Genomic DNA, 26,968 nt, shown 5'->3' on the forward strand with positions numbered 1-26,968 from the left:
CCACCAAATTATTTTATCACAGACACACACACACATAAATAATGGGTTAATCAATAATTGATAATTGACTTATTGATGAGATTTATATTTACACACAACCACACCTGCCTCATCCACACCTTCCTCTGCCTCATCCACACCTTCCTCTGCCTCATCCACACTTTCCTCTGCCTCATCCACACCTTCCTCTGCCTCACACACACACCTTCCTCTGCCTCACACACACACCTTCCTCTGCCTTATACACACCTTCCTCTGCCTCATTCACACCTTCATCTGCCTCATTCACACCTTCCTCTGCCTCATACACACCCACACCTTCCTCTGCCTCATCCACACCTTCCTCTGCCTCATCCACACGTTCCTCTGCCTCATAAACACCCACACCTTCCTCTGCCTCATCCACACCTTCCTCTGCCTCATCCACACCTTCCTCTGCCTCATCCACACCTTCCACTGCCTCATCCACACCTTTTTCTGCCTCATCCACACCTTCCTCTGCCTCATCCACACCTTCCTCTGCCTCATCCACACCTTTTTCTGCGTCATTCACACCTTCCTCTGCCTCATCCACACCTTCCACTGCCTCATCCACACCTTCCACTGCCTCATCCACACCTTCATCTGCCTCATACACACCTTCCTCTGCCTCATACACACCTTCCTCTGCCTCATAAACACCCACACCTTCCTCTGCCTCATCCACACCCTCCTCTGCCTCATCCACACCTTCCACTGCCTCATCCACACCTTCCTCTGCCTCATCCACACCTTTTTCTGCCTCATCCACACCTTCCACTGCCTCATCCACACCTTCCACTGCCTCATCCACACCTTCCTCTGCCTCATACACACCTTCCTCTGCCTCATACACACCTTCCTCTGCCTCATAAACACCCACACCTTCCTCTGCCTCATCCACACCCTCCTCTGCCTCACCCACACCTTCCACTGCCTCATCCACACCTTCCACTGCCTCATCCACACCTTCCACTGCCTCATCCACACCTTAATCTGCCTCATACACACCTTGCTCTTCCTCATAAACACCCACACCTTCCTCTGCCTCATCCACACCTTCCTCTGCCTCATCCACACCTTCCTTTGCCTCATCCACACCTTTTCCTGTCTCATCCACACCTTTTTCTGCCTCATCCACACCTTCCTCTGCCTCATCCACACCTTCCTCTGCCTCATCCACACCTTCCACTGCCTCATCCACACCTTCCTCTGCCTCATCCACACCTTCCTCTGCCTCACCCACACCTTCCTCTGCCTCATCCACACCTTCCACTGCCTCATCCACACCTTCCACTGCCTCATCCACACCTTCCACTGCCTCATCCACACCTTCATCTGCCTCATCCACACCTTCCTCTGCCTCATCCACACCTTTGTCTGCCTCATCCACACCTTCCTCTGCCTCATTCACACCTTTTCCTGCCTCATCCACACCTTTTTCTGCCTCATCCACACCTTCCACTGCCTCATCCACACCTTCCTCTGCCTCATCCACACCTTCCACTGCCTCATTCACACCCACACTTTTTGAAAGAAACTGTATTTCAGTCAGTCTGTGTCCTGCTCTCAACAGCAAATACATGAGATATTCACTTCAGCTAGTTCCTCAAATGACCGATCACTGAGCAGCCCAAACTGGGTCGTATTCATTCGCTCACACCATAGAAAATAAGAGTTTATTATTGGACAAGTCGAGTTAGTCCCTCCCATTATCAGTCTGTTTTCTTCTGTTTGGTGCCTAATGAATAAAACCCTCATGTCCGTGACTCTGTGAAGAATTTGTTCAGGCATCTATTTAGGTCAGTCATTTATACAGGTGGACCCCCGTTCACCATGAAGTGTGGTGTTTTTTATTCTTGAACATATTGCAGCGAATTTGGGGGGGGGGGGGGAATAAACCCAGGAACCCGTAAATCCAATTGACGAGAATGCTAGGAGTTGTGTTAAGGTCATTACGACATCAAGTCACCTCAGATGAACTCTATCTAATAATTTATTTCCCCCACTCCTTCTCTCCCTCCCTCCTGCAGCATGGCACAGAAAGAGAAGCTCCAGTGTCTGAAGGACTTCCATAAGGACACGCTGAAGCCTTCCCCAGGAAAGAGCCCGGGTACCCGGCCCGAGGACGAGGCAGAGGGGAAGCCCGTCCAGAGGGAGAAGTGGAACTCCAAGCTTGACTTTATCCTGTCCGTTGCTGGGGGCTTCGTGGGTTTAGGGAACGTCTGGCGTTTCCCATACCTCTGCTATAAGAATGGCGGAGGTGAGTTTCTGTCTCCTTTACAGCTACTGACTAGGTCATGAAGGGTGAAAGGGAACGAAGCCATTCCAATTCCAACTCTGTATTCTAAGATGACGGGGTCAATGACGCTATTTCCCTGTGACATATTCATGTAAACAGAAGATGCAGAGTGCTGTGTTCAAGGGGGTTATTCATTCAAGTCATGAGAGTGGGTTAGTGCAGGTCAACAGCAAGCACATAACGTTCTGAGAACCATATGTTTCTTAGAGTTTGGTGAGAGCCTGGTTCTATAGGTATTTTGCATACAACCTTACCCACAACGTTCTGGGAATGGTGTAGGATTGTTACTTGGCTTTGGAACATTCTCTGCACATTTAAGGAACTTGACAAAAAAAAAAGTAATTTTCTTCGTATTTCATTACTTTAACAGAATGTTTCCTAAAAGTTCAAACATGTTTAGATTTAATTTACATTTTTGGTAATGTTCTAGGAACGTTCTCCAACTGGTTTGACATCGGGAATGTTCTCACATAGTTCCAAGAACGTTAAGAAACAACGTTGTTCTGTGTGAATTTCAGTACTTCAGCATAACGTTTCTACAGGTTTCCTCGTGGTTCTATTTAAAGTAATGTTCTCACATAGTTCCAAGAACGTTAAGAAACAACGTTGTTCTGTGTGAATTTCAGTACTTCAGCATAACATTTCTACAGGTTTCCTCATGGTTCTATTTAAAGTAATGTTCTCACATAGTTCCAAGAACGTTAAGAAACAACGTTGTTCTGTGTGAATTTCAGTACTTCAGCATAACATTTCTACAGGTTTCCTCGTGGTTCTCAGTACATTACGAAAACTTTCCATAAAAAAAAACCACAAGAAAACATTAACAATGTTCTAAGATTGTTATTTAAAAACATATATTCTGTTCTCAGCATCAACAAAACTCTCTCTCAGCATCTCTCTATCCTCCATCTTGTTAAGTGTGTTCAGCTGTGTTGGCCACGCCCACTAATTGGCCACACCTGATCTTAATGAGTTCTTGTTTCCTTTGAAATGGGGTCTGATTGAATAGAGAAAAATGAACAGCTTTGTATGTTAAGAAAGCATGCTAGAGCCATCCAACAGAAGATCATACGTTCGAATCTTACTGATGCTGTGCCACAATAAAAAAAATACACGTGTATCCATGATTTTAAAAAATACATGTGTTTGCATGTGTCCTATCTGTGCTTGTAGTTAAGAACAGTTAACCTTAGCTAGCACAGTTATTACAAGTCTTATTCAAACATTCAGTTTTAAGGAACTTATTCAAAAACCTTAAAATAACCTATAATGTCCTTCTTCAGAAAGTTAATAAAACCTCCCAGGAAAACCTTTATGGAACCATAGTAAAATGTTTTCAGAACTTCCCTGCAAGCTAAAAATGTACATTCCCAGAACAGGCGAAATGTTCACGTCCTTTCTCAGAACATTAAAAAAAACGTTCAGTTTTACCGGTTAGGAAAATTATGGCTTCGTTCCCAGAACCAATGGGAAACCAAAAACGTACGTTCCCACAACTTCCAAGGAACCAAATGTGCTATCTGGGCAGTCTCTGCACGCAACCATGGTTCCTTTACAGCTGCTATCTAGGTCTAGAACATGAAGGTTTTACAGCTTAAAGCCATTCCAATTGACTAACCATTCCATGGTTGACTTACTCGACTAACAAATGAATGTCCTTCTAACATTACTGACGTAAAATGATTTACCGTAGCTACTCCCTTGATTCACACTTCATTGTGTTTTGACCACATTTGTTTTTCTTGAACCTGACACATTTGTTTACATATTCGTCTTCTCCTCCTCCAGGTGCATTTCTCATCCCGTACTTCATCTTCCTCTTTGGCGGAGGTCTTCCTGTGTTTTTCCTGGAGGTGGCCCTCGGACAGTACACCTCCGAGGGTGGAATCACCTGCTGGGAAAAACTTTGCCCCATCTTTACTGGCGAGTACATTTGTATTTATTATTTAAGGTTGCCCTCACAAAAAATAAGTTTCTACCCTCAAGGTTATTTCCTAGTTAAATAAAGATTCAATTAATAAAACCTTTATTTGTACAGGTCAGCTAATCAAAAACAGAATCTTCTTTGCAACGACGACCTCTCTAGAAGAGAGGGACATTCTTCGTCAAATCAGGTCAATGACCTTCAGCCGAAATCAAACTAATAGTAAATAATTGATGCACAGGTCAATCATCTTATTCATACCAGCCCAGGCCAGGAAAGATACCACACATTTCATTACACTGGCTCTGCCTCGCCCCCACACCGACTCCATGGTAGTCCAACCAACAACTAGCCTTATTTTGATACTGCCTGGTTGCTAGGCGCCCTATACTGCAGTTTCATCCTGTTCCCGTTGGACTCCCCTCCTCTCCTAACTGCCAACTAACTGCAAATCACTGCCAGCTGATATGCCCTGGCTTCGTTAGACATTACACACTCTGTACTGAGAGTTGAGGGAAACTGAAAGTGCACTTTGCTCACGCCCCTCAAACAATGTGCTTTTGTCTTACTACCCAGCTATACTCTGATATTTTCTTAGGGAATGTCCCCCCCCCCCCACATACACACACACACACACACACACACACACACACACACACACACACACACACTGAGCCCTTGAGACTCAGCCGTGCCGTGTACATAGTGTGTTGAATTAGAGGTTGCTATGGCACCAGCGCTGGAAAACATCAGAGAGATGCCTATCAATGAGGTCTGACCCGAGAAGGAGAGAAACAAACGGACATCTTAGAAACAGAAGAGAAGACAGCACTAGTAAGCTGTGTATGTATCAGTCTAGATGGCACGCTATAGGCTGACAAGCTCTGTCTGTTGACATAGGTCTTAATGGCATCCTATAGGCTGAGTCTTAATGGCATCCTATAGGCTGAGTCTTAATGGCATCCTATAGGCTGAGTCTTAATGGCATCCTATAGGCTGAGTCTTAATGGCATCCTATAGGCTGAGTCTTAATGGCATCCTATAGGCTGAGTCTTAATGGCATCCTATAGGCTGAGTCTTAATGGCACCTTATAGGCTGAGTCTTAATGGCATCCTATAGGCTGAGTCTTAATGGCATCCTATAGGCTGAGTCTTAATGGCATCCTATAGGCTGAGTCTTAATGGCACCTTATAGGCTGAGTCTTAATGGCACCCTATGCTCTACATAGTGCACTACTCGATCAGGGCCTGTAGGGCAGTGCACTACTTGACCAGGGCCCTATGGGAATAGGGGAACTGTTTGGGACGCAGACAGGCACTCACCTCCAGCCAAACCAAACCAGGTCGAGCCTCACTCTAACTCTCTCTATTTGTATAATACCTTCAGATAAGATGAGACTGGTTGTCAGAAAAACAAGCTGTTACTTTTCAGCCCTGGTGTCTGCCTACCTGAACGGATTGGTGGGGGCGGCCCAGTTTAATTTTCATAAAGGGAAGTGACAGAGGGTGACAGTGAGAGAAGAGGAGGGAGGGAGGCAGGGAGAGACAGTTGGAGGAGGGAGGGTAAGTAACAGTTGGACGAGGGAGGGAGGGAGGCAGGGAGAGGCAGTTGAAGGGAGGGGAAGTAACAGAGGGTGACAATGGGACGAGGGAGGGAGGGAGGCAGGGAGAGACAGTTGGAGGAGGGAGGGTAAGTAACAGTTGGACGAGGGAGGGAGGCAGGGAGAGACAGTTGGAGAAGGAATGAGGAAGTAACAGAGGGTGACAATGGGACGAGGGAGGGAGGGAGGGAGGGAGAGACAGTTGGAGAAGGAATGAGGAAGTAACAGAGGGTGACAATGGGACGAGGGAGGGAGGGAGAGACAGTTGGAGAAGGAATGAGGAAGTAACAGAGGGTGACAATGGGACGAGGGAGGGAGGGAGGCAGGGAGAGACAGTTGGAGAAGGAATGAGGAAGTAACAGAGGGTGACAATGGGACGAGGGAGGGAGGGAGGGACAGTTGGAGAAGGAATGAGGAAGTAACAGAGGGTGACAATGGGACGAGGGAGGCAGGGAGAGACAGTTGGAGAAGGAATGAGGATGTAACAGAGGGTGACAATGGGACGAGGGAGGGAGGGAGGCAGGGAGAGACAGTTGGAGAAGGAATGAGGAAGTAACAGAGGGTGACAATGGGACGAGGGAGGGAGGGAGGCAGGGAGAGACAGTTGGAGAAGGAATTAGGAAGTAACAGAGGGTGACAATGGGACGAGGGAGGGAGGGAGGGGGGGAAGTAACAGAGGGTGACAATGGGACGAGGGAGGGAGGTGGAGAGGCAGGGAGGGAGGAGAGGGAGGGAGGGTGGGTGGGGAGGGAGGGAGGGGATGGAGGCAGGGATAAAGGGAGGGAGGGATAGAGGGAGACATAGTGAGGGAGAGGATGGAGAGTAGACGGGAGGAGTGGGAAGGGGGAGGTAGAGGAGGGAGGAGTGGAGGGAAGGGGGAGGTAGAGGAGGGAAGGGGGAGGTAGAGGAGGGAGGGAGGGAAGGGGAGGTAGAGGAGGGAGGGTGGGAAGGGGGAGGTAGAAGAGGGAAGAGGAGAGGAGATCTTCCAGACAAACGATAACAACAGCATTCAAAACATACACGTGTTCATTGCGAAATATAGCTACATTGGATTCCTTTATATCAAATATCCCTTTGTAAGTGTTTTTGAACAGTATACTAATGTCTGACATGCAAGATTAACATTTATGTGACCTTTCCCCCCAGGTATCGGCTACGCTTCGATTGTGATTGTGTCCCTCCTGAACATCTACTACATAGTGATCCTGGCCTGGGGTTTGTACTACCTGTTCCAGTGCTTCCAGCCGGAGCTGCCCTGGGCCAAGTGTAAGAACTCCTGGAACACAGACCGCTGTGTGGAGGACACCGTCCGCAAGAACAAGACCCTGATGCTGGCCGCTAACATCACCAACTTCACCTCGCCTGTCACTGAGTTCTGGGAGTGAGTACAGTAATTGAATTTATTTATTTATTTAACTTTTATCTACTGTATGGAGTTGCAGCGATGAGACCAGATAGAAAAAGGGGGTAAAACTCTGGGCCCCAGTTATAGTACAACTGACCCTCTCTTTCTCCAACATGACTTTTTGTCTTCTCTCCAACAGACGTAACGTCCTTAGCATCTCCAGTGGCATCGATGAAATCGGGGAGGTCAAGTGGGACCTGGCTCTGTGTCTGCTGGGGGTCTGGGTCATCTGTTTCTTCTGTATCTGGAAAGGAGTCAAATCCACTGGGAAGGTGAGTTTAGCTGGGAAGTACTTTACATTTTCCATATATAAATAGATTTAATGTAATGGACATTTTCTCTCAGACCACGTACCGTTCGGCATTTATTCAAACACACCCTGAAGAAGGGACTTAATTAAGCTAAATTGTTGGTCAAATATATCCACAGCAAGGAGAAATGAAAGTGCAACAAATGTTAATTTGTACACCAAACGGTCAACATTTTATTTACGATAATTGGATGTGGTGGGAATGTCCTTTTTTAGAGATTCTAATTCTATGGATTCCTCTCTGCCACTGCCTGCACGGATTCATACATCTTAATAATGCACACCTCAAAGTGCATCGATGCCAAGTTGAACAGGCTACTACTATACGACAGACTATCGGCATAAATCAAGAGCAGTGTTCCAGAGTGCAATTAAATCTCTCCGTAACGAGTGCAAACAAGAGCCAGACCAGGCAGAGCAACACCCGCGGGACCAGTCAGGGAGCTAGATCGATCCCAGAAACCTTGTTTAATTGAGCCAATTGATTGGTTTAGCCTGATGTATGTTTCCTTGTCCCTCTAAGCTATAAATCATTCGGTATCTGCAGTCTTCGCTTCCTGGAAAGGGACGCTTGGTGTCAGCCTTCACAAAGCAAAAGGAAAGAGTATAACAGAGAGGATTGGATTCTGATAAAAGATAGGGTTACGATTCTGACAGACAACTGAGAATGTGTCAAATCTGTCTCTTTAGACAAAGAAATGTATGTGGATGAGATCGACACTATCGATGTGTAAATCTGCTAATACATCGACGGTTGTGTCCTCTGTTTCCCAACAGGTTGTGTACGTCACTGCTACCTTCCCCTTCGTCATGCTGATCATTCTGTTGATCCGCGGCGTCACTCTGCCAGGAGCATCTGAAGGAATCAAGTTCTACCTGTACCCAGACCTGCAACGTCTCAAAGACCCCGAGGTAGAACCACCTTGCCTTGCCCCACCACTCTCCGCCCTACCCTGTCCTGTCTTGGAACTTTTAAAATCTATTCATTAAGCAACTGTGGCTGGGATTCAAACAAACCACACAGAATCGTGGCCTAAATCTTGAATTTTGAATCCTTTGAGTTTAGTATTTGATCTTATCTTTAGAAAAAAATATTTAAATCGCCATAATGAATAGAAAGGGGAATAAAGGACATCCTTGTCTTATGCCCCAAGATAATGTTAATGTGGTGTAGTTGTCTGTAAAGCTAATTTTCATTAGTAGTCCTTGGGTAAAGGTGATTCTCCTGGGATAAGGAAAAATGTGTAGACAAAGTCAGTCAAAATATTGCCCAATGTAATAATACCCCAAATAGTCTAAATACTACTCAGTGTTTCCCAAAGCTTGCGTCTAAGCCTTCATGTCTTCTCCCCTTCTACCTCCAGGTTTGGATCGATGCAGGCACTCAGATCTTCTTCTCCTATGCCATCTGTCTGGGAGCTATGACGTCACTGGGGAGCTACAACAAATACAAATACAACTGCTATAGGTGAGCGACCACGCCGGGGGGGGGGTGGGAGGGGGGAGGGAGGTGATGGTGGTGGTGGGACCTAATCCAATGGTTAAAGAAAAATGGGTAGAGAAAAAAAAGAAAAAAGTGGGGAACCTAGGTTCCTTTTGTGTTCATTAACAACCTCCATGACATATGTGTGATATAGGGACTGTTTGCTGCTGGGAGGCCTCAACAGCGGTACCAGTTTTGTGTCTGGCTTCGCAATATTTTCCGTCCTGGGCTTCATGGCACAAGAGCAAGGGGTGGACATTGCCGATGTGGCAGAGTCAGGTACGAGGTGGTCAAAGTGGCAGTGATGGTGGGCGCTGCTACTTAAAATAAACAAACAATAAACAACAGCAAAAACAACAGTGTTGGCTGGTTCTATCCAACAGGAAAAAAGACAAAATCCGAAAGACACTAGATAAAGTTAAATGTAAAGAGTGAAATGGATTTATTTTTTATGAAAGACGGCATCGAAATATGGAAGTTTCGGGCAATCAAACACAGCTTGACAGAAATAAAATAAAAATACCAAGTTACAGTATAAAGAAACAGCTTACTGTGCACCTCTATAACATGGATATCACATATTTGGATCTGGTTGGATTCTTCAAGCAATCGAGTATCAAGGAACATGCTGGTGGAAAGAAAAAAACAAGTTTTACTGTTAAATTGGATCTTATCCAGAATGCTAGGGAGCGAAGAGTCAAGCCATGCATGAGAGATCCCATCATGACCTTTTCTTCTCACGATCAACCAGTAGATTTAAGAGTCCTGCTCCAGCCTGTTCCAACAGATACTGTATCTACTGTATGAGGGCGAAGCATAATGTCAGTAATCCAGGACATCTTGTGCCAAGTTAAAATAAACAAGTGTGACTTAAGTCTCACTTATGACACTTAACTCTGGGCTGTTTTAGATGGGTCTAGCATATTTATCTGTCTTTTACAATGTGATCAGTTCAATGGTTGATGACCATGGCGGATTCTATTTGTTCTGTAAGTTTCTAATTATAAGCATGTTTTTAACTATTGCACTTGTTCTGTCATTCTCCTTCTACTGCTGTGTATACTACAAGGAGGCATCAACGTGGTGATGTTTTTAGGTGATTTTTCTGTAATTGAGAAAAAAACACCCTTCATTTCTACTTTTATATAGCAGATATACTATACTGTACATTCTGATATGAAAGATGGGTCTTTTGATGGTATTAACTGAGATCCTGCATCACTGGCTCCCTCTTGCAGTGTGTAGTCAGTCTGCTCTAGCCTTGAACGATATCTCTATCCTTATCCTTCTGAGGAGACTGTGCAGGGTGTTCCTGCTGGAGTACAGAGACACAGTGAATGCATGAGAAATGATGACTGTAGAAAATAAATCATTTAAATACTGAGCCATCTCAGTAACCTATCTCGTTATCTCAGCTGTCTGAGCGATCTCTTTCTCTGAGAAATTGTATTAGTATAAAATAATATAATTTCCCCCATATTTTTGTTAATAAAATATAGCTCAGTATTTTAAATGTTTATTTTATAAAGTCATTATTACTCATCTTTATCAAGGGTGTCAATAATTTCAGACCCCACTATATATATTACATCATATGATGAAACAAATTTAGTTGATAAGTATGCTGATCTAGATTAATGCTATTTACTGTGAGCAGTTTAATAGAATAAGTAATTCCATTAGTTTTGACGGGAGAGTTTTGGTCCAAAGTACTGTAGATGGTCTGTGATACCATGTTTGTAATTTACACCGTGTGCTGTAAGCAGTGATATAAGCTGCATAGTGCACTGAGAAAGTCACAACTTGGTCTTTGCCTTAAACTGCTGCAACTTGATTCTGAGGAGAGAGAGGGGGTTTTATTTTTTGGGGTAGAAGTGCAGAGTAGATCCAGATGTGCACCCACGCTGAGGATGATACATATGTGCTGAAGGCGACGGCATTACCTGCTAGACCAGCCTCGAGCACGACAGAGGATTTTATTATTATTATTATTGACGTTTCAAAGCCAGCTCACTAGGCAGTCTGCTAGCTAGTCATGTCGTGTTTGGTTGGATGCCTTGTCGTATATTTCACAGCTAAACCAACTTTATTCTATGTGTTTTGCTGTTTTTCCTGTTTTGTTTTTTTAACTTCTGTTGTAACAGGTTATCCCAACGTTATAACGCCACGTTATCGAGACGTTGCTATAGTTACAATCGAGAAGAGGCGACGTATGTTGCCTCTGATCCTGTCGTTGTTATTATATACTATATATTCTACTATATACTATACTAGTTATGTTCTATACCAGCCTATATATTCTACTATATACTATACTAGTTATGTTCTATACTAGCCTATATATTCTACTATATACTATACTAGTTATGTTCTATACTAGCCTATATATTCTACTATATACTATACTAGTTATGTTCTATACTAGCCTATATGTTCTGCTAGTTTAGTATAGTTATTATATACACATAATGATAGGGGATTAACATTTGGAGCTGTTCTATTGTAAGGCTACGTTGACCTTCTTTGATAGTTCTTGTCATTACATGAATCCCTAGTCTTACCAGGAACCATAAGCTAAAAGGGCATTGACAATACATTACACTTACATGGCCTACAGTATATGAGCGTAAGGATAAGACGAGATGAGATAGATCTACACTTTGAGGATTTTATTTTATTTCTTATTAACATTAGTTTGGTCTGTGTTATACTTGGACGCACCAAGATGGCATCAGACCAGATCAAACGATAGAACCCTGGTTTCTAATTGTGTTTTCTCCACTTCCCCGTCCCCCCTCTCTCTTCTTGTTCCTCTCTAGGTCCTGGCTTGGCCTTCATTGCCTATCCTAAAGCTGTGTCTATGATGCCGCTGCCAACCTTCTGGGCTATTCTCTTCTTCATCATGCTTCTGCTACTGGGTCTCGACAGTCAGGTTAGTAGTCTACTCCGTATAAATTGAGAATCAAGAATCAAGTATCTGAATCTGAGTCTGAATCCGAGACAGTCATGTCAGTATATTCAGTATGAATTGAGAATCAAGTATCTGAATCTGAATCTGAGACAGTCAGTAGTATACTCATTATAAATCAAGGATCTGATTCTGAGACAGTCAGTAGTATACTCATTATAAATCAAGGATCTGATTCTGAGACAGTCAGTAGTATACTCATTATAAATCAAGGATCTGATTCTGAGACAGTCAGTAGTATACTCATTATAAATCAAGGATCTGAATCTGAATCTGAGACAGTCAGTAGTATACTCATTATAAATCAAGGATCTGAATCTGATTCTGAGACAGTCAGTAGTATACTCATTATAAATCAAGGATCTGATTCTGATACAGTCAGTAGTATACTCATTATAAATCAAGGATCTGATTCTGAGACAGTCAGTAGTATACTCATTATAAATCAAGGATCTGACTCTGAATCTGAGACAGTCAGTAGTATACTCATTATAAATCAAGGACCTGAATCTGAATCTGAGACAGTCACGTCAGTTGCACCTTCAGCGGGGAAGTAAGGAAACCGGAAGCATACGGTTTATGGGAAAAGCATAGAGGAAGAGGAGAAGCCCTGAAAAGCGGATGTTTCTGGGTTTCTGACGACCCCGTTCAGACGTTTCTTTTACGACTGCTACGTCGGGATAGGTCAGTGGTATCGCCATTATGAATAAAGAATCTGAATCTGAGAAAGTCAGGTCAGGTCGTTATAACACAGTGGCAAGGAAGCTTATTGATATCAGTCATATATGAGCACTAAGATTATGAAATTATACACATTTTATTGGCTTGTTAATGAAAGTTGTATGTTTTTATTGTGAGACAGTACGTCCGTTTTTTTTATATGAGTGATAAGATTGCTGAGATGGTGAAAAATATACACTTTGTATAGGGAAGTTGTAAGCATGTTAAGAGACAGAGGTGGTTCTGTTCCAATTTTCGATATCCAATGGCATTAGAACGTGGCCACAGTCAGTATCTTAATGTAGGGAAGTTGTAACTAAGCAAGTTCCTGAATGTCACATGGTCAGCTTTATTAACCTGCATGGGGAAATTCGTGGTCACATGGCCAGGGAAAAAACTTGTGGCCCATATATATACATGTGATCAGGAGGAAAAACTCCTGCCCCCATACACATGTGATCAATACAGGCCTAAACAGGACTAAACAGTCAGTCAATAAAAATCGGTCAATCCACAGAGGCAAGCCACGCCACGGACACATCACCCCAGGTTCTAATGCTGGATGTTAACTGCTTATGAAAAAACAACTACATGTTGACGCAGTCAGTCAGTTAGTCAATACAGCTAAATGCTAGCATCCATAGACAGTCGTGCCATTACTACAGCTAAATGCTAGACAGTCGTATCATTACTAAAGCTCAATGCTAGCATCCACAGACAGTCGTACCATTACTACAGCTAAATGCTAGACAGTCGTACCATTACTACAGCTCAATGCTAGCATCCACAGACAGTCGTACCATTACTACAGCTAAATGCTAGCATCCATAGACATTCCTATCATTACGACAGCTCAATGCTAGACAGTTGTAACATTACTACAGCTAAATGCTAGCATCCATAGACAGTCATACCATTACTACAGCTAAATGCTAGCATCCATAGACAGTCGTACCATTACTACAGCTAAATGCTAGACAGTCGTATCATTACTAAAGCTCAATGCTAGCATCCACAGACAGTCGTACCATTACTACAGCTACATGCTAGACAGTCGTACCATTACTACAGCTAAATGCTAGCATCCATAGACAGTCGTACCATTACCACAGCTAAATGCTAGCATCCATAGACAGTCATAACATTACTACAGCTAAATGCTAGCATCCATAGACAGTCGTACCATTACTACAGCTAAATGCTAGCATCCACAGACAGTCGTATCATTACTACAGCTCAATGCTAGCATCCACCGACAGTTGTAACATTACTACAGCTCAATGCTAGCATCCATAGACAGTCGTAACATTACTACAGCTCAATGCTAGCATCCATAGACAGTCGTAACATTACTACAGCTAAATGCTAGCATCCACAGACAGTCGTAACATTACTACAGCTCAATGCTAGCATCCACAGACAGTTGTAACATTACTACAGCTCAATGCTAGCATCCACAGACAGTCGTAACATTACTACAGCTCAATGCTAGCATCCATAGATAGTTGTAACATTACTACAGCTAAATGCTAGCATTCATAGACTGTCGTATCATTACTACAGCTCAATGCTAGACAGTCGCACCATTACTACAGCTCAATGCTAGCATCCATAGACAGTCGTAAGATTACTACGACCTAGCTAGATACAGAATCTCCATTTCCAGGCTTTCTCACTTACAAGCAAGTGAGAAAACAAGGATTGGAAGTAATATGAGACTAGATCGCACATGCGATGGTATAATTTTACTGCCTGGCTGGCTGATTGGTCGATATGTTGACTGGCTGGCTGGCTGATTGGTTAGTTGACTTTCTGGCTGATTGGTTGGCTGGCTGATTGACTGACTTGTTGACTGGCTGACAGTTACTATATATGTCATTTAGCAGACGCTTTTATCCCAAGTGACGTAGTCATGTGTGCATCCATTTTACATATGCGTTACCCCGGCGGGAATCAAACCCACGGCCCTTGTCGTTGCAAGAGACATGTTTTACGGACTGAGCCACACAGAACTTTGTCCGTACAACAATGTTAGCCTATCTGGCCTACTGTATGCACCACTACTCCCATCTCTTGTCTCTGTGTTTTTCTGTCCCCAGTTTGTGGAAGTGGAAGGACAGATCACCTCCTTGGTGGATCTGTATCCCTCCTTCCTAAGGAAGGGTTACCGTCGGGAACTTTTTATAGCTACAGTGTGCTCCATAAGCTATCTTCTGGGACTTACCATGGTTACTAGGGTAAGTACTATCTTTTGGGACTTACCATGGTTACTAGGTTAAGTACTATCTTCTGGGACTTACCATGGTTACTAGGGTAAGTACTATCTTCTGGGTCTTACCATGGTTACTAGGGTAAGTACTATCTTCTGGGACTTACCATGGTTACTAGGTTAAGTACTCTCTTCTGGGACTTACCATGGTTACTAGGTTAAGTACTATCTTCTGGGAGTTACCATGGTTACTAGGTTAAGTACTATCTTCTGGGAGTAAACTTGAACTTTTTTACACTGATATCATATGGCCATAATGTTACTTAAATAAGTTCTAGTTGATGTACTTTCCTATGTAAGATACAGTATCACAAGTGTCCAGCCCAGTCCCGAACCTTAGCGACACCCTAATGAATATAAAATTATCTTACTAAAATTAATCGACACCCTAATGAATATGACATTATCTTACTAAAATTAAGCGACACCCTAATGAATATGATGTACAGTGCATTCAAAAAGTATTCAGACCCCTTGACTTTTTCCACATTTTGTTACGTTACAGCCTTATTCTAAAATTGATTAAATAAAATAAATCCTCAGCAATCTACACACAAAACCCCCATAATAACAAAGTGAAACATGCTTTTTCACATTTTTACAAATGTCTAAAAAATAAAAAACAGAAATATCTTATTTACATAAGTATTCAGACCCTTTGCTATGAGACTTGAAATTGAGCTCAGGTGCATCCTGCTTCCATTGATCATCCTTGAGATGTCTCTACAACTTGATTGGAGTCTACCTGTAGTAAATGCAATTGATTGGATATGATTTGGAAAGGCACACACCTGTCTATATAAGGTCCCACAGTTGACAGTACAAAAACTAAGCCATGAGGTCGAAGGAATTATCCGTAGAGCTCAGAGACAGGATTGTGTCGAGGCACAGTTCTCGGGAAGGGTACCAAAATATTTATGCAGCTTGAAGGTCCCCAAGAACACAGTGGCCTCCATCATTCTTAAATGGAAGAAGTTTGGAACCACCAAGACTCTTCCTAGAGCTCGCCGCCCAGCCAAACTGAGCAATCGGGGGAGAAGGACCTTGGTCAGGGAGGTGACCAAGAACCTGATGGTTAGTCTGACAGAGCTCTAGAGTTCCTCTGTGGAGATGGGAGAACCTTCCAGAAGGACAAATATCTCTGCAGCACTCCACCAATCAGGCCTTTATAGTAGAGTGGCCGGACGGAAGTCATTCCTCAGTTTATTGGCACACGACAGCCTGCTTAGAGTTTGACAAAAGGCACCTAAATACTCTCAGTCTGATGAAACCAAGATTGAACTCTTTGGCCGGAATGCCAAGCGTCACTTCTAGAGGAAACCTGGTACCATCCCTCCCCAGTCCTTAATGATTACAATCATACCCATAACATGATGCAGCCACCACTATGCTTGAAAATATGAAGAATGGTACTCAGTAATGTGTTGTGTTGGATTTACCTCAAACATAAAGTTCATTTCTTTGCCACATATTTTGCAGTATTACTTTAGTGCCTTATTGCAAACAAGATCAATTAGTTTAGTATTGTGGAGTAACTACAATGTTGTTGATCCATCCTCAGTTTTCTCATGTCACAGCCAATTAACTATAACTGTTTTAAAGTCACCATTGGCCTCATGGCGGTTTCCTTCTGCTCTGGCAACTAAGTTAGGAAGGACGCCTGTATCATTGTATGACTGGGTATATTGATACACCATCCAAAGTGTAATTAATAACTTCAACATGCTCAAAGGGATATTCATTATTTTTTCCATTCTACCAATAGGTATCGTTCTTTGCGAGGCGTTGGAAAACCTCCCTGGTCTTTGTTGTTGAATCTGTGTTTGAAATTCACTGCTCGACTGAGGGAACCTTACAGATAATTATATGTGTTGGGTACAGACATGAGGTAGTCATTAAAAATCATGTTAAACACAATAATTTGCACACAGAGTGAGCCCATGTAACTTATTATGTGACTTGTTAAGCACATTTTTTACTCCTGAACTTCTTTAGGCTAGCCATAAGAAAGTGGTTGAATACTTATTGACTCAAGACATTTCATCTGTTCATTTTTAATGAATTAGTACACATTTTGAAGAACATAATTCCACTTTGACATTATGGGGTATTGTGTGTAGACCAGTGACAAAAAAATATATAAATGTAATCCATTTTAAATTCATGTTGTAATACAACAGAATGTGGAAAAACAGTCAAGGGGTGTGAATACTTTCTGAAGGCAATGTAGACAATGTAGCTTCACCTTATGGCAGTGGTTCCCACTGCCCTTGAATAGAAAATGGTCTTGTGAAGCGTTTAAACCTCAAATTCCCCCAGAAACAAGAGTCCCATACATACAGTTCCCCTTTCTATTTTCCTATCTTCTCATGCCAGTACCTCACAATAGCACCACTTCAAATACTCTGGTGTGGCCTGAGCTTCCCAGTAGCCTACTGTATGGTCTATTTAGAGAAATATTTGGCTCACACATACACCTCACTCTCTTTTATCTCCACTCTGAGAAACCCTACTGAACTGTCAGTCACTTTCTGGGAAGCTCATCTCAATCCAGGGCATCATGAGCTGTAAAAAGGTATTGCTAGCTAGCTATACTTGGAGATACTGTGCTGTGTCCCTGCCTCTCAGCCTCATAATATAGAAAGGAGCATGGGATGACCCTCAGAAAGACCAAACCCACCACAGTCCCTACTCCCTAATCCTACCCCACTAAGCCCCCTAGACAGCCAGGGAGTCAGGGACTTACTGCTTTATGTAATTTCGACCACAGTAGCCTGTTCTTTTTCCATGACATCACAATCTCATGTTGCCTCTCTGACTGAGTGCTCTGTTCAGAGTTGGAACTCGGGACGGCTCAAGGTTCCGTTGGGCTATTGTGTCGGAACATGTCTGCATCACAAATGGTACCCTATTCCTTATTATGTAAAGTGCACTACTTTTGACCAGGGCTCATAGGGCTATGGTAAAAAGTACTGCGCTATGTAGGGAAGAGGGTGCTATTTGGGATGCATTTGGTTATTCTCCCACCACTACACTCTTAGAAAAATGAGGTGCTATGTAGAGCCTAAAATGGTTCTTCAGCTGTCCACATAGGAGAAACCTTTTGAAGAACCTGTTTTGGTTCCAGCGAGAACCATTTTTGTGTTCAACGTGGAACCCTTTACACAGAAGGGTTCTCCTATGGGGACAGCCGAAGAACCCTTTTGGAACCCTTTTTGTTGTTGTTGTAAATCTATGCATTAAATCCTACATTCACACATGAGCCAAGCACTAAATCCTGCCCGTCTCTCTCTCCCACAGGGTGGCATGTATGTATTTCAGCTCTTTGACTACTATGCAGCCAGCGGTGTGTGCCTTTTGTGGGTTGCATTCTTTGAATGTATTGCTGTAGCCTGGGTTTATGGTACGTCTACTCTGGAATATAATGCTCTGTCTGTGTATGTCTGTATAGGAGCTGTGGTCCTTAAATGTCCCCGGGCCCCGTCAGTGAAATACATTCACAACCACTCCAAGCTGTATAGAGATGTCACAGTTCTGTCTCAAATTATTGTGGCATTATATCGCCGGACACCGTCAAAATTACATCTAGACCTAGACAGGCTGTGTCCCAGTATAAAGAGGAACACGAGATAGAATACTGTCTCCATCAGAAATGGTACCCTATAGTGCCTATAGTGGACGTCTTTCTGACCACAGCCCTACTATAGGCCCTGGTCTAAAAGTAGTGCACTATAAAAGGAATATAGGGCCCCTATTTACATCAATCTGACAAAATGCTCTATTTTTTTTTTCTCTCCTCCTATCAGGCGTTGATAATTTCTATGATGCGATTGAAGACATGATTGGCTACAGACCAAATGCCTGGATGAAATGGAGCTGGTCTTTTATCACACCTCTTCTTTGTGTGGTGAGTCTTATGTTCATTCACATTAACTTTGTCTCAAATGGTACCCTTGCTATATTTGTATTCTATATAATGTAACCTACGGGCCCTAGTCAAAAAGAAGTGCACTACATATGGAATAGGGTGCCATTTGGGATTCAGGCTCCTATAGAAAAGGATAGAGAGTGATATATCTGTAAATATCTGTCAACCCCCCCCCACACACTCAAACATTATACTACTACAACAGCAGCGTGTGTGTATGTGGGTTTGCGTGCCCGTCCATCCGCTGGATTTGCTGTGAAAATCCACAATTGACTCAGTAAGTTCAACAACGCTGAACCCAAGATGGAATGGCCATCTGCCTGCTAAAAGAGAGGAGACAGACAGACAGACAAACAGTGGATTCCTTCCCATCGGAGCTAGGGGTAGGGTCGTAGATTTGGGAGGTGGGGTCGTAGATTTGGGAGGTAGGGTCGTAGATTTGGGAGGTGGGGTCGTAGATTTGGGAGGTAGGGTCCTAGATTTGGGTGGTGGGGTTCTAGATTTGGGAGGTAGGGTCCTAGATTTGTGGGGTAGGGTCCTAGATTTGGGAGGTAGGATCCTAGATTTTGAGGTGGGTGGTCCTAGATTTTGAGGTGGGTGGTCCTAGATTTTGAGGTGGGGGGGTCCTATGATAATTTGCTTAACAAAAGTGGCCAGGCTCTGTAAGATCATATCCCTTCCTGTTTGGCCCTGGTGGTTAAAGGTTAACCGGTGGTCCTGCATCCCTGGAAGTTAAAGGTTAACCGGTTTCCCTGCCCCTGGTGGTTAAAGGTTAAAGGGTAACCGGCAGCCCTACATCCCTGGAAGTTAAAGGTTAACCGTTGGCCCGGTGTCCCTGGAGGTTAAAGGTTAACCGTTGGCCCGGTGTCCCTGGAGGTTAAAGGTTAACCATTGGCCCGGTGTCCCTGGAGGTTAAAGGTTAACCGTTGGCCCTTACTCCCTGGTAGTTAAAGGGTAACCGTTGGCCCAGCATCCCTGGTAGTTAAAGGGTAACAGTTGGCCCTTCCTCCCTGGTAGTTAAAGGTTAACCGTTGGCCCAGTGCTCCTGGAGGTTAAAGGTTAACCGTTGGCCCTTCCTCCCTGGTAGTTAAAGGGTAACAGTTGGCCCTTCCTCCCTGGTAGTTAAAGGTTAACCGTTGGCCCAGTGCTCCTGGAGGTTAAAGGTTAACCGTTGGCCCTCTGTCCATGGAGGTTAAAGGGTAACCGTTGGCCCTGCCTCCCTGGTAGTTAAAGGTTAACCGTTGGCCCAGTGCTCCTGGAGGTTAAAGGTTAACCGTTGGCCCTTACTCCCTGGTAGTTAAAGGGTAACCGTTGGCCCAGTGCTCCTGGAGGTTAAAGGTTAACCGTTGGCCCTCTGTCCATGGAGGTTAAAGAGTAACCGTTGGCCCTGCCTCCCTGGTAGTTAAAGGGTAACCGTTGGCCCTCTGTCTATGGAGGTTAAAGGGTAACCGTTGGCCCTCTGTCTATGGAGGTTAAAGGGTAACCGTTGGCCCTCTGTCTATGGAGGTTAAAGGGTAACCGTTGGCCCTCTGTCCATGGAGGTTAAAGAGTAACCGTTGGCCCTGCCTCCCTGGTAGTTAAAGGGTAACCGTTGGCCCTCTGTCTATGGAGGTTAAAGGGTAACCGTTGGCCCTCTGTCTATGAAGGTTAAAGGGTAACCGTTGGCCCTCTGTCTATGGAGGTTAAAGGGTAACCGTTGGCCCTCTGTCTATGAAGGTTAAAGGGTAACCGTTGGCCCTCTGTCCATGGAGGTTAAAGGGTAACCGTTGGCCCTGCCTCCCTGGTAGTTAAAGGGTAACCGTTGGCCCTCTGTCTATGGAGGTTAAAGAGTAACCGTTGGCCCTGCCTCCCTGGTAGTTAAAGGGTAACCGTTGGCCCTCTGTCTATGGAGGTTAAAGGGTAACCGTTGGCCCTCTGTCTATGGAGGTTAAAGGGTAACCGTTGGCCCTCTGTCTATGGAGGTTAAAGGGTAACCGTTGGCCCTCTGTCTATGAAGGTTAAAGGGTAACCGTTGGCCCTCTGTCTATGGAGGTTAAAGGGTAACCGTTGGCCCTCTGTCTATGGAGGTTAAAGGGTAACCGTTGGCCCTCTGTCTATGGAGGTTAAAGAGTAACCGTTGGCCCTGCCTCCCTGGTAGTTAAAGGGTAACCGTTGGCCCTCTGTCTATGGAGGTTAAAGGGTAACCGTTGGCCCTCTGTCTATGGAGGTTAAAGAGTAACCGTTGGCCCTGCCTCCCTGGTAGTTAAAGGGTAACCGTTGGCCCTCTGTCTATGGAGGTTAAAGGGTAACCGTTGGCCCTCTGTCTATGGAGGTTAAAGGGTAACCGTTGGCCCTCTGTCTATGGAGGTTAAAGAGTAACCGTTGGCCCTGCCTCCCTGGTAGTTAAAGGGTAACCGTTGGCCCTCTGTCTATGGAGGTTAAAGGGTAACCGTTGGCCCTCTGTCTATGAAGGTTAAAGGGTAACCGTTGGCCCTGCCTCCCTGGTAGTTAAAGGGTAACCGTTGGCCCTCTGTCTATGGAGGTTAAAGGGTAACCGTTGGCCCTCTGTCTATGGAGGTTAAAGGGTAACTGTTGGCTCTCTGTCTATGGAGGTTAAAGGGTAACCGTTGGCCCTCTGTCTATGGAGGTTAAAGGGTAACCGTTGGCCCTCTGTGTATGGAGGTTAAAGGGTAACCGTTGGCCCTCTGTCTATGGAGGTTAAAGGGTAACCGTTGGCCCTCTGTCTATGGAGGTTAAAGGGTAACCGTTGGCCCTCTGTCCATGGAGGTTAAAGGGTAACCGTTGGCCCGGAGTCCCATGCTGTGTGTGCTTGCTGGATTAAAACTGTTGAGGCATTTGGGAAATGTGGTGCTTGGCTCCGTCCGGAGGATAATCCTGTTTAATCACATTGAATCTCCTGTGTCTTAACAGCCAGGAAACATAGTGCTATTTGTTCTCTTGAGACGGACTAAGGAGAGATTAAGGAGAACTCAAGGAGAATGAAAGGGACTAAGGAGAATTTGAGGAGAATATGTGTTAGTGGATGTCAATTACTACCAGCTCTGATATTATTATAATTTTAGACGCCATAATTGTATATGGCTGTAACTTTATCAATTACGTCAATAATTGTTTTCATTTTCATTTGTTTTCCAAAATGCTCATGAAACAGTAGGTGTTTGTCTGAATGAATTGAAAGACTCGGTTTGCATAATTTATTTTTATTTTTTCCAGCATCAAGTATTGTATTACTGAGAACAAGAGCGTTTTCCAGTAGATCCCTTGTTTTGAAGCTGATAGTTAGCTAGTGCAAGCTGGCACTGCAAATGTACCAGAACGCCAAACCGTTTCCTCATTGTCAGACATTGGAGAATTTGAGTTAGCATTAATATATTTACCGTCCGTTGGTGTTTTCTCTCTGCCTCCAGGGTTGCTTCGTCTTCTCCTTGGTCAAATACAAACCTTTGACGTACAACAAGGTCTACGAGTACCCCGACTGGTCCATCGGCGTGGGCTGGACTCTGGCCCTGGCTTCTATGATCTGTATTCCTATGGTGGTGGTCATCAAGATCATCCAGTCCGATGGACCACTCATAGAGGTTAGTACACAACTCCTATAACTCTAGCCCCCAGGCCTCTCGGTTCTAGACACTACACCCTAAGCCCCTTGGTTCTAGACACTACACCCTAAGCCCTATCCCCTACCCCTAGGTTCTAGACCCTACACCCTAAGCCCTAGCTCCTACCCCTAGGTTCTAGACCCTACACCCTAAGCCCTAGCTCCTACTCCTAGGTTCTAGACCCTACACCCTAAGCCCTAGCTCCTACTCCTAGGTTCTAGACCCTAAGCCCTAGCCCCTGCCCCTAGGTTCTAGACACTACACCCTAAGCCCTAGCCCCTACCCTAGGTTCTAGACCCTACACCCTAAGCCCTTACCCCTAGGTTCTAGACCCTACACCCTAAGCCCTTACCCCTAGGTTCTAGACCCTACACCCTAAGCCCTAGCTCCTACCCCTAGGTTCTAGACCCTACACCCTAAGCCCTAGCTCCTACCCCTAGGTTCTATACCCTACACCCTAAGCCCTAGCTCCTACCCCTAGGTACTTCATGTAGTTCAGAAGCTTCATCTTGACCTCTTGACTGATATAGTGGACCTCCCAACAAAGTTGTGATTAAGCCAGTAGAAGTCGGTGAGTCTTGAGGTCATTTTTCAAGTTGATCCATCTGTAGCAGGTACACTTGCCGTCATATAATCATACTTGTACAGTATATTGGTATTTAGTGGAGTTAAACAGAGCTCTTTTTTGTTGTTGTCTCCACCCAGAGGATCAAGGCTGTGGCAGCTCCGCTGGGAGGTGCTAGCTCCCGTCCAGTCGACCACCGTCCCAAGGGCATGTCCGCCGAGCTGGCCTACCCCCTGGACCCTAACGGGAACAACGGCCTGATCAAGCCCACCCACACTATTGTAGAAACTATGATGTGAGCGCTCTCTGTGAGAGGAACGAATTTTAAAAAAAGAAAAAAAAAAAGAGAAAAAAAGAAAAAAAGAAAAAAAAAAAGAGAAAAAAAGAAATGACCCGCTTTCTATGTTATTATACTATATTATCACTAAACTAGTTATAGGACCAGGTTTACATTGCTATGTATCTGCACTAGGAGTCTTCTTTTTTGTTTTTGTTTTCTACAGAGGAAGTTACATTATTGGTTTCCTGTCTTATGTTTTTAATATTTTTTATTAAACTATTGTTATTAATATTACTGTTATTACGATTAATGTAGTTAGAAGGAAATGTAGATTTCCATGCCACTTGGAGCAAGCAGAATCAGTACATGGTCCATTTGTACTTCTTCTTCTTCTTTCCCGTAGAACTATAAGCGGTCGTCTCTATTTTAGGAATCTTTTCTTCTTCTTCTCTTTTTTTTTTACAGAGAAGAAAATACATAATACGAAAAAGGGGCGTATAAAACCGTAAGAACTAAATGTGTGTCATGTTTTGAGCAGTAACATTGGACTATGTCCTGTTTGTATCTAGATCAACTTAGCCCCTCTCTCTTCTCAGCTAAACTAATGTCTATAGTACGATAATATCGTGGAGGTGGTGCCCCCCCTTTGTATACAGTGAGATTAGTCGAGTGTTGTTTGTCGTCGATGTTTGTTGTAAAATTACAACTGAACCTGAACGTGCCTCCACTACTAGGCAGCGTTCATGGTCCAGAGCATCTCATCTACAGTTGCTAAAAAGTCAGGGTTTTAAAATCCTGCCCCGGTCTGCAATACTGGTTTTTGACACAACTATTTGCTAGAAGGTACTTGAGCACCTTGCAGTAATTGTTCTGTCTGTATAAATAACACTGCAGTACAACCTAGCTTTTTAGTGCTGGCAACTGTACCTGGCCCTGACTGTGGAGGTACAAACCTGTCCTCCTTGTACAGTGTCTAGTGTACATACATACAGGCAGCCCAACTCCATTTTAAAGTAGACTATACTATGCTGGTGAAGGACACTACTGCTACATGCCATCCATCCCAGTGCATACAGTAGCTACATCATACGTCTTTCAAGTCTGTGATTTAATTATCTGCACTAAGTAACAAAGTGAGTTTTTGTTCCTTTATTCTTAGTGTTTTAGTCTGTTGTTGTATCGCTGGCTATAGATAGAGGACATGACATAGTGGCAAGTTAATAGCAAGCACAACATCACACTATATAATGCATATAGCATCTCTTGAGTCTGTCTCTCTAATGGATTGACAGGAGCCTAAAGGACCTGCCACAATAACTTTACGCATTAATGTAAACTCCCCATACAGTAAATATGGATCATAAATCGCAAATATTGATTAAGGAACCATTCAAAATACAAGCAGACTGCTTCTCAATCACATCGATCAGATCTTTCTATTGAATTTCTGCAGGCTAGGTCAGTGTACGTTCTGATGTGATGATAATACATATGGTAATTTGATTAATATACTAACTTATACTATCCACTTCCTCTAGCCTTTTCACACTCCCTGTCTATCGGTCGTCATATCTTAGTTTAGTTTTAAATATTATATTAGTACAGCTTTTCAAAGAGGCAGAAACAATTCAAACAAAAGCCTTGTTGGAATTTGAAGCGTTTATGATAAAACAATGCAAAGATATTCTTAGAATGGAATGTTGAAATGTGAAACCACATGTAGTGAATCGGAAGCTTCGCTTAATTCTATTGATTCTATTCCATAAACATTTGAAAAATCTTCTTTTTTTTTCCCCCCTGGGGGGGTATAAATTCAGAACGTTTAGTTTATTGTACTTTGATTGTTTTTCAATCACGTTTTTGCCTTTTTGTAATCAAAATGTAAAATGACCACCCCGTCTCCAGTTACTAATGCTTCCTGAGGATGAATCGTCATTTAACAACTTACTGTTAATCAACAAAACTGCAATTTGTAATGTGCAATACTTCGTAGAAAGAAAAGTATTTTATAACTCTGTTTTTCAAATAGGTGGTACTTTTAACTTTGTAGAGAGAAATAAAAATATAAAAAACTTGCTTTAAACAATGCAAGAGACAAAATTACGACAATTTCAGGGGCCAATGAAAACCTACCACAAAATCTTATGCCATAATATCAACAAAGAAACAACGTTCAATGCAGTAGTATCGCTTTCTGTCATAACACACAGAATTTGATTCATCTTTATCAAAAATATTACACGTTTTAAAATATCTGGAGTTGCAATGAAAAGTTATCCTGCCATTTTATAATGACTATCTCAAATCTGATTTGGTAGTCGGAATTGGCCTGTGAGGTTTAGGTGACATTCTGAAATGATGCTGCCGCCAAACATAAGCCTGTCTTATCTACCGTAGTGCTTGTTTGTTTGTACAGAAGATGTATTATGTCGCACAGAAACGAACCGCTAGTTGTTAGCTAGCTAGATACCTGAAACAAACCGCTAGTTGTTAGCTAGCTAGATACCTGAAACAAACCGCTAGTTGTTAGCTAGCTAGATACCTGAAACAAACCGCTAGTTGTTAGCTAGCTAGATACCTGAAACAAACCGCTAGTTGTTAGCTAGCTAGATACCTGAAACAAACCGCTAGTTGTTAGCTAGCTAGGTACCTGAAACAAACCGCTAGTTGTTAGCTAGCTAGATACCTGAAACAAACCGCTAGTTGTTAGCTAGCTAGGTACCTGTAACAAACCGCTAGTTGTTAGCTAGCTTGGTACCTGTAAAAAAAAAAAAAAATGCTAGTAGTTAGCGAGCTAGGTACCTTACAGGTGTTGTATCAAAGAAGCTTACTGAAAAACCAAATGAGAATACATTATTACAGTGAAGATATTGACACCCAGTCCCATCGCTGGAGATTGGAGAAGTCTCTGCTTGTATCCTAAATGGCACCCTATTCCCTACATAGTGAACTAATTTTGACATAGGTCTCTGGTCAAAAGTAGTGCACTATATAGGGAATAGGGTGCCATTTGGATCGCATTCTCCATTTCCATTGAGATTAGCTGTCTATAATCAGACAGGCTACTGATCCCTACAGATAGAAAACATAATGTTAAAGTTATTTAACTCTCCTGCCTCATACATTACATGTCATTACATACCAGGCCATCCTTTTTAAGAATGTACAAGGGGAAATGTTTTTAATCCATGAAGAAGAAACATTTTTCAAATACAATTTGAAAGATTTTATTTTTTATTTCTATGGCGCTAAATAACCTGTAAAACAAAAATGTGTGTTTAAAACAGGGTTTTACTGAGAAAAACATTAAACCTTTTTATTTCTTAATAAAAAAAAAAAACATTTTTGGAAAAAAGCTTTTTGCTTTTCTCATGTGTAGTTTCCTTTAGTGAGTCTATAGGCCACAGAATAAAGCAGGGATCTTGCACTTTAGTCACTCGACATTCACGACCCCAATAATAATAATTGATTGGATTTACAGAGCGCTTTACAAAGTAAGGGGGAAGCTCACCTCATCCACCACCAATGTGTAGCCATGGCAGCCATTTTGAAAAATAAATCCCACCACACAACAGCTCTCATGGTGGAGAGGTGAG

General features: G+C 43.3%; 2 protein-coding genes across 2 annotated transcripts in view; one reads left to right on the top strand and one right to left on the bottom strand.

Annotated features, from left to right (window-relative positions):
- Window positions 1-26,727, top strand: part of LOC139413894 (sodium- and chloride-dependent taurine transporter-like) — a 40,596-nt gene extending 13,869 nt beyond the window's left edge. Inside the window, exons 2-14 of the mRNA XM_071161737.1 lie at window positions 2,052-2,281; window positions 4,109-4,243; window positions 6,992-7,226; window positions 7,390-7,522; window positions 8,338-8,472; window positions 8,925-9,028; window positions 9,198-9,322; window positions 11,863-11,975; window positions 14,831-14,968; window positions 18,301-18,403; window positions 18,807-18,907; window positions 22,336-22,506; window positions 23,233-26,727. Of these exons, the coding sequence (XP_071017838.1) occupies window positions 2,053-2,281; window positions 4,109-4,243; window positions 6,992-7,226; window positions 7,390-7,522; window positions 8,338-8,472; window positions 8,925-9,028; window positions 9,198-9,322; window positions 11,863-11,975; window positions 14,831-14,968; window positions 18,301-18,403; window positions 18,807-18,907; window positions 22,336-22,506; window positions 23,233-23,391 (1,881 nt within the window). The 5' untranslated portion in view covers window position 2,052 and the 3' untranslated portion in view covers window positions 23,392-26,727. The remainder of the gene's footprint in view (window positions 1-2,051; window positions 2,282-4,108; window positions 4,244-6,991; window positions 7,227-7,389; window positions 7,523-8,337; window positions 8,473-8,924; window positions 9,029-9,197; window positions 9,323-11,862; window positions 11,976-14,830; window positions 14,969-18,300; window positions 18,404-18,806; window positions 18,908-22,335; window positions 22,507-23,232) is intronic.
- On the bottom strand, window positions 194-1,603 carry LOC139412687 (golgin subfamily A member 6-like protein 22). The gene is made up of 2 exons (XM_071159348.1): window positions 1,057-1,603; window positions 194-993 (listed from the first exon to the last, which is right to left on the bottom strand). Exons 1-2 carry the CDS (start codon window positions 1,601-1,603, stop codon window positions 194-196), a joined length of 1,347 nt encoding a protein of 448 aa, XP_071015449.1.
- Window positions 26,728-26,968: the final 241 nt, after the last annotated feature.

Source organism: Oncorhynchus clarkii, chromosome 7 (assembly GCF_045791955.1).
Source record: "Oncorhynchus clarkii lewisi isolate Uvic-CL-2024 chromosome 7, UVic_Ocla_1.0, whole genome shotgun sequence".
Classification (NCBI taxonomy): Eukaryota; Metazoa; Chordata; class Actinopteri; order Salmoniformes; family Salmonidae; genus Oncorhynchus; species Oncorhynchus clarkii.

Excerpts from the sequence above, each read along its gene's own strand:
- LOC139412687 (XM_071159348.1), bottom strand. The coding sequence starts at position 1,603 with ATGTATTTGCTGTTGAGAGCAGGACACAGACTGACTGAAATACAGTTT. Across the intron at positions 994-1,056 it reads TGTGGATGAGGCAGAGGAAG|TGGAAGGTGTGGATGAGGCA; the intron begins GTGTGGGTGTTT and ends TGGATGAGGCAG.